At 46.0% G+C, this 6854-nt stretch overlaps 1 protein-coding gene across 1 annotated transcript; it reads right to left on the minus strand.

Moving 5' to 3' along the window:
* Positions 1-4076: 4076 nt before the first annotated feature.
* On the minus strand, positions 4077-6278 carry LOC133911227 (1-aminocyclopropane-1-carboxylate synthase 1-like). The gene is made up of 3 exons (XM_062353434.1): positions 5847-6278; positions 5563-5723; positions 4077-5382 (listed from the first exon to the last, which is right to left on the minus strand). Exons 1-3 carry the CDS (start codon positions 6156-6158, stop codon positions 4431-4433), a joined length of 1425 nt encoding a protein of 474 aa, XP_062209418.1. The 5' UTR covers positions 6159-6278; the 3' UTR covers positions 4077-4430.
* Between the last annotated feature and the right edge of the window lie 576 nt (positions 6279-6854).

Raw genomic sequence — 6854 nt, forward strand, 5'->3', positions numbered from 1 at the left:
AAAAACCGACTCATAATATTTGTTATTATGTAGCATAGTTAACCAAATAGAGATAATTTCTTGTGTGCCACTAAATGTTATCAAAATTCTCAATTTGTCATTAAAAAGTGATGATACATTCTATGCCACTAATTTAATTTTTTATCCCCTATGTACCATTGTCTCATAACGTCACTAACGACAATAGTACACATGGGATGAAAAAAATTCAATTTTTCATCCCTTTTATACCACCGCCGTCAGCTCTGTTATGACGATAGTGACATACAGGGGAAGGAAATATAAAGTAATAGTATATGAGGGATCGTAATTTTTCTAATGGCAAATAAAAAATTTAACTAACATTCGGTGGCATATAGAGAATTGTCTCAAGAAAATAAGGTCGAACCACAAAGGTGTTAGCAAAATGCATCATGTGACTTTGAGGGCTCGTAAAAAAAGGAGAAAGAAATTACTTGCTATTTTCAAATATAAATTGTATAGAATGTTAGTATATGACCTCTTTGTATTTATGTTCTTTCTTGTTGATGAAGCTATGAGCCACAGCATCATTTATAACTTTCTTATTTTCTTGTTACTCACATGTACTCATTACCTATTTGATTGTACATAATCATAGTGTTATGTACTTATTTTGAGAACTATATAACAAAAGGCAAGAGAAGTATGCATGATGCATCTAGAAGTTCGCCTGATATTGTATCTCAAATCTAAAGTCTTAAATAGTCCCCTATAAGTTGCAATTTTTCTTCTAATTCCCTAGAACCCTAATTTCAAAACTCAAAGTATAAGTCTTTTTTCTTCAAACAAATCATAATAATTAAGATTTAATTAGAAGGATCTAGCATTAGCATCGGTTGCCTAGTCCACACGGCCAAGAGAGGTCAGAGGCGAACACTGCACACGTCGTGATAGGCAGCAAGACAGTAGCCTCAGCTAGTCTGCCACGCCCGATGCATGACCGATCGTCGCTTGAGGAGCTTGTACATGTCACCATGCTTGTTGGCCAAGGCAGTGAGCGAGAAGAAAGGTGCAAGGCTTCTAGTCGAAGGAATCATACTAAGTGAGAAGGATTGGTTAAACTGAAAAGAAAATACTAAGAACGTACAAGGCCTTCAAGCTATATTATTGGACAGCTAGGCTGCTTTGTTGGTGCACAATACTGTCCCAGAGTGGTGCACAGGTGATAGAAATGAGCTAGTGACAACTATTTTTTTTTTTTTGACTCAGGTGGCTTCGCTTCTGCTCAGAACTATTATAAAATCTGGTTTCTTTGCTAAACACACCGCGCTGAGTTAAATATTATTTCTTCGCATTAGAGATGACGTCATCTTTTCAGAATGCCAAAACTACCCTTCAGTAAACTCGCATCATTTTCTTCACCAACTCAGTCCGATCCCTCTCCTGCTCGCTGCCCCCATCTCACGAAGCCACCGCGGCGGGCGCCCCTGCTCGTTGCCCTGCGCCGCCCTGCCCCGACTTTCCTCCCCAGAGCGCCTGGCCCCAACCTGCCTCCCCACCGCACCCCTGCCCGCCTGCCCCTCCTGAGAAGATGCGCAGCCGCCACCCTCGAGCTCCTCGAACCCTAGCAGTGCCCCCACCGGACTTCTCCAACTGAAGGCCAGATGGGGCAGGGCAAGAAGGTGACGAGCATCTCCAAGTACATCTTTGATGCCCATGAGGTCCATAATGCTGTTGTTCAGCAGGTCCCTGTTGCTAGTGACGTCCAAGTCCTCAAAGGGACAGTTCAGAAGCTGAAGGTGAGAAGGGCCAAGAAAAACAAGTGAAACCGAAATGACTAAGCTTATATTGTGATGGTTGTATGTGGCTGAGAGCCTTATTTTGTGGTGTAACAAAACCTGAGCCTACTACTGTGTTGCTAGACCACTTTGAGATACTTATGAACCTTAATTAGGTGTCAATTTGGCTGGTTATTGTGTCAGGATTGTTACTCTATTCGAGCTGAAAAATTATGCTATATTTGAGATGCAATGGACATTTACTAGGTGCTGAAATGCTACTTTGTCTGCTGCTGAAAAGCTGCTTTGTGCTGAGATGCCCTTGAGTGAAGAAATCCTGCCAAAATTTACTTCGGTTAATCTCTCATTGAATAGATCGCTAGAGTGATGTGTAATAGTCAGTTCGGAGCATCGTTTGGTTACCCAGCCAACCAAAAGGGCAAAATGGACATTTCAATCGTGTTCTCTCATCTCTGACTGGACGAAACAATTTTTAATTCAGTGTGGCGTGTTTTGGCAAAGAAACCAGATTTTGTAATGGTACTGGACAAATTAGTGTTTTGGCAGTGTGTATGGTCTAAAGATGAAAAGGTAAAATGTGATGTGGCAAAATTCCCTTTTTCTTATCGATCAGCTCACTGTAAGCTATTCTTATTTGCAATAATGGAAAACCACTAAGTCACACCCTTTCAGGAAGAAAGAGTGACTCTCTAGACTGTGTAATTAGTAAATGATCTATCAAATGGTAATTTACAATTTTTAACTCTTTAATTGATTCTGTAGCAGTGATTTTTTAAAATAAACTAGATATCTTAAGTTGAAAAAAAATCAGCTTCTACAGATTCACTTCGGTCACAAAATCACTTTCTTTATAAAGTTTATCTTAAAAAATCAATTTAACCACGAAATCATTTTCCTTATAAAACCACTTCCTCTATAAAATTTAGACCAAAAGAGTTCTACCAAACAGAAGTCTTGCTATTTAGTGCATCCACGAGGAAGCAAACGCAATACCCCGGACAACCTCAACTCTTTCCGTTTTTGGAAAAAAAAAATTCTCTCCTGTGTTTTTCTGTTTTTGAAAAAATTTGCATGAGAAAAGTTTGGCTAAAAAAAGTTTGCACTGAAAACTTTGCAGCAGAAAAGTTTTGCTCAAAAGTTTTGAGAAAAGTTTTGATAAAAATTTTTAAGAAAAAAGTTTTTAAAAAATTATGTGAACCTATACTACAGTCATCCAAAACTTGAACGCTAACGATCACGTGCGAAACAGGATTTTCGACCAAACAAGTCCGAAAAGGGCAAGTAACACACCAGTGCCTGTTTGAAGCACCGGAGTTTCGCTAAAACAAATTACACACATATATGAGGAAAATTTCCACGTTTGATTCGGGGTAAAAAAAAAAAGTTTCATACACCGGATAATCCTTTTACTTTTCCGGAACTGTGTCTCGTGCAAGAGTAATCAACACCAATGACAATCCGTTATCCCTCGATGCATGAATTTCACTAGAATTTTGCACCAACCAAATCTTGCGAAATTTCCACGCTCCAAACTAGGTCCGTTTCCTATGCTTCAGTGACTCCACACTTCGCTTTCTTATAGTCGCTCAAGAACAGTGGACAGAACTGCCTACTCTGAGCTCGCGTGGTACCATTTTTCTTCGACTCGCGCGCGTCATGTATGGGTTGAGTCAACCGTAGGAGCGGTACGGACCACACGGCCCACGAGATGATCTCAGTAGCTCACAAAGTCGCATCCCGGCCGTGCAAATGGGGGCCCCATGCGCTCTCATGTTAAATATTATGCCTCATATACAGAATACTAGCCCCTCTACGTATATCATGTACCGTCGTATTAGATATTTATCATCTGTGATTTTTTCATATTAAAGGATTTTTTTCATACTAAACTTATGTCTCTTTGTGTCCATCTTTTTGTAACACCCTTACTGGATAGAAGAAAATTTTGTAGGATCTTTTAAAGAAATACTTATGAAATCCTAATCTATATTGTCATTCTTATGTAACTGTTAATACGTAGCAGAAAAGAAAGATGAAAAGAATGAAAACACGTATCGTATTAAAAACAGGTCTTTTGAAAAACCTGCTCTGTGTACTGGAATTTCCTTTCCATTCGAACTTGGCTGTCGGCACGATGGTAGTGGCGACGACGCCGGCTATTAAAGACGACGACGTTGCCGTCAAGTACTAATTGCAGTACACCGAGCCTTAAGATTCGTTACCTGCAGATATTGTCCGAGCGGTTCCGGTTTGACTTTCATGTGACAGCTACGCGATGCGTGCAAGTGCCGACCGATCCGATACACCGAGCAGGCGTAGTATACAATATATCTGAAACTTCTTTATTGACCAGTAACCAATAATCATCATCGTAATAATGACATACAGCGACTGCGTACACCAAACAACCGGAAAATCCAGGAGAAATTCCAGTCAAAAAATACACGATGCGATGCCAGACGGGGACGGGTGCATGTGCATGGACCGATCGTTACCTCCTGCTACCTAATACAACAGCGGCCCTCAGCACCTCGGCGCCGGCGCTGCGAGGAAAAATGGCAGTATATACCACAAAATTACAAGTACCAAATAAGGAATAATCTCCTATTACTACTAGTGGTGTGCTGCTGCCGAGTAATGGACGTGGCTGAGCATTATTTAGCCGGCCGGCTACCGCTCGGCCTTCCGGTCGGCGGAGGCCGGGGTGAGCCGGAGCGCCCACTTGGTGGCGAACCGGTGGTACACGCTCCTGGCGGGGGCGCGGCGCAGACCCTTGCCGGCCTCCACGAAGGCACCAAGGCGCTGCAGGGCGACGTCGAGCGTCTTGGGGGACATGTTGGCGAAGCAGACGCGGAACCAGCCGGGCTCGCGGCAGTGGCACGAGGAGCCCGGGGAGATGTTGAGCCCCACCTCGAACACCACCTTCTTCCACAGCTCCATCTCCCCCTCGAACGACCGGCTGCGCATCAGGTGGCCCATGTCCACCCAGCAGAACAGACCGGCGTTGCTCTCCAGGCAACCAATGTCGATCGCCCTGAGGCCCTTCACGAGCTGGTCGCGCCGCTCCTTGATCCGCCGCTTGTTCTCCGCGATGTATTTGCGGGTGAAGTCCTTGTCGCTGAGGAGCATGGCGAGCAGGTGCTGCGTCTGGGACGAGACGAGACCGAAGCTGGACATCTTGGTCGCCGCGGAGACGACGGCGGCGTTGGAGGAGTAGATGGCGCCCACGCGGAAGCCAGGGAGGCCGAGGTCCTTGGACAAGCTGTACACGACGTGCACGCGGTCCGACACATCCGCGCCGCCGCGTGCGGCCACGACCTCGAGGACGCTGACGAAGCCCGGCTCGGCGAAGGCCGTGCCAGAGTAGATCTCGTCGCTGACGAGGTGGATGCCCTTGGCGGCGACGAAGTCGACGAGCATCTCGAGGTCGGCGCGCGGGGACGTGGTGCCGAGCGGGTTGGATGGGTTGGTGATGAGCACGCCCTTGACGCGCAGCCGCCGCTTCTGGGCGCGGCGGTATGCGTCGTTCAGCGCGGTACGCGTCACACGGAAGCCGTCCGCGCTCTTGCAGTGCACGGGGACGATCTCGGAGCCGGTACGCCACTTGAGGTCGCGGTCGAACCTGCAACGCCAAGCGTGACGCGAACGCGATCGGGTTAGACCAATCGCCATGTGCGCCGAGTCAAGTACACAGTAATGTGCAGCGCGCGGAGTCACTCAGCAGCCGCCACTTGCACGTTCCATATGCAAGTAAAAGCAACTCATGTGTGTGTGCATGTAAGAGGAGTAATTTAATACATACCCTGGGTAGTATGGAGTGGGGATGAGGAAGGCGTCCCCGTGGTCGGCGAGGCAGAACACGAGCGCCTCGTTGGCCGAGGTGGCGCCGGCGGTGAGCACGATGTTGCTCGGGTCGAACACCACCCTGTACCCCCTCTGTTCTGACATGAACCTCGCCAATGCCTGCGCAGGTCACGTGCACACATGCGCGGGTCAGTCTTGTTTACTCGTCGGTAAGTCTAGTCATACCGCAAGCACCAAGTGGATGGCTACTTGGCTAGCAAATGAATTGATCGGAGTACTTACATTCTTGAATGCCGGCATGCCGTGGTAGTCCTGGAAGAGCGCGAGCTCGCGGAAGACGGAGGCGCCTTCCCGCCGGAGCGCGAGCGCGTCCGGGTTGGCCTCTAGCCACGACTCCAGCAGGTTGAAGGATAGCTGGTTCTCGGCGAGGCCCATCTGGATGATGCCGGCGGGGTTAGAGACGGGGTCGTAGGGGTTCTTCTCGTACTCCTGCCACCCCAGGAAGTAGGACGAGTCCTGGCCGTGGCTGTTGCAACTGGCCTTCTTGGACAACAGCTGCGGCTGCGGCTTCTCGTCGGCGATCCGGCTTACCATTTTGCCACTCGCTCGGTCAGTCAGCTCTGCCCGCGCGTTTGGGTCGGTTTGAAACTGGGGGCGGCACTGGACGGAGTGTGAGAGCTAGGAGAGCTGAGAAGAGCTAGTTGCTGGTTTCGGGGGGCGGAGGCTCGGCTATATATATAGGCATATACGTGGGACCGGGATAGATTATTAGAGGGGTGAATAGACACTTATATATTTTTTAAATAGACTATCTATTTTTTTCACCCAACACTCTAAAAATACATAAATAAAAATATAAGCTTTAGAGAAATAAAACGAGAGAGAAAATTCCAAAGCAACATGACTTCACGGATAGAATATGAGCCATAGGCTCTATTAAGACACATTTTATATGTCTTTATACACAAAAACTTAAAATTTGAATAAAAAAAAGTAAATGATAGTCACCGAAAAAAGTAACTCTCAAACTTGATAATCTAGAGGCAAGTTGATTCAAGAACTTCTCAAATATATGAGAATATGAACATTTAGGCCTCTAGCAATAAGAAGAGCAACTTCGTAAGGTTCAAAAATTACAGCTCAAAGGCAAAAATGAAAATCAACAAGAAAATCGAAAAACTTACACTAAAGACAATGGGACTAAAAGAATAATATTAGAAGGAGATGAACACAAACTCATATGAGAAAATAAACTTCATTAAGTACATAGATCAGCCCTATTTTCGATAG

Source organism: Phragmites australis, chromosome 3 (assembly GCF_958298935.1).
Source record: "Phragmites australis chromosome 3, lpPhrAust1.1, whole genome shotgun sequence".
Lineage (NCBI taxonomy): Eukaryota > Viridiplantae > Streptophyta > Magnoliopsida > Poales > Poaceae > Phragmites > Phragmites australis.

Bases quoted from the DNA above. Each gene is read 5' to 3' on its own strand.
- LOC133911227 (XM_062353434.1), bottom strand. From the start codon at position 6,158: ATGGTAAGCCGGATCGCCGACGAGAAGCCGCAGCCGCAGCTGTTGTCC. The intron at 5,724-5,846 runs GTAAGTACTCCG...TGACCTGCGCAG, and splicing joins GCATGCCGGCATTCAAGAAT to GCATTGGCGAGGTTCATGTC. The intron at 5,383-5,562 runs GTATGTATTAAA...TTGGCGTTGCAG, and splicing joins CCCACTCCATACTACCCAGG to GTTCGACCGCGACCTCAAGT.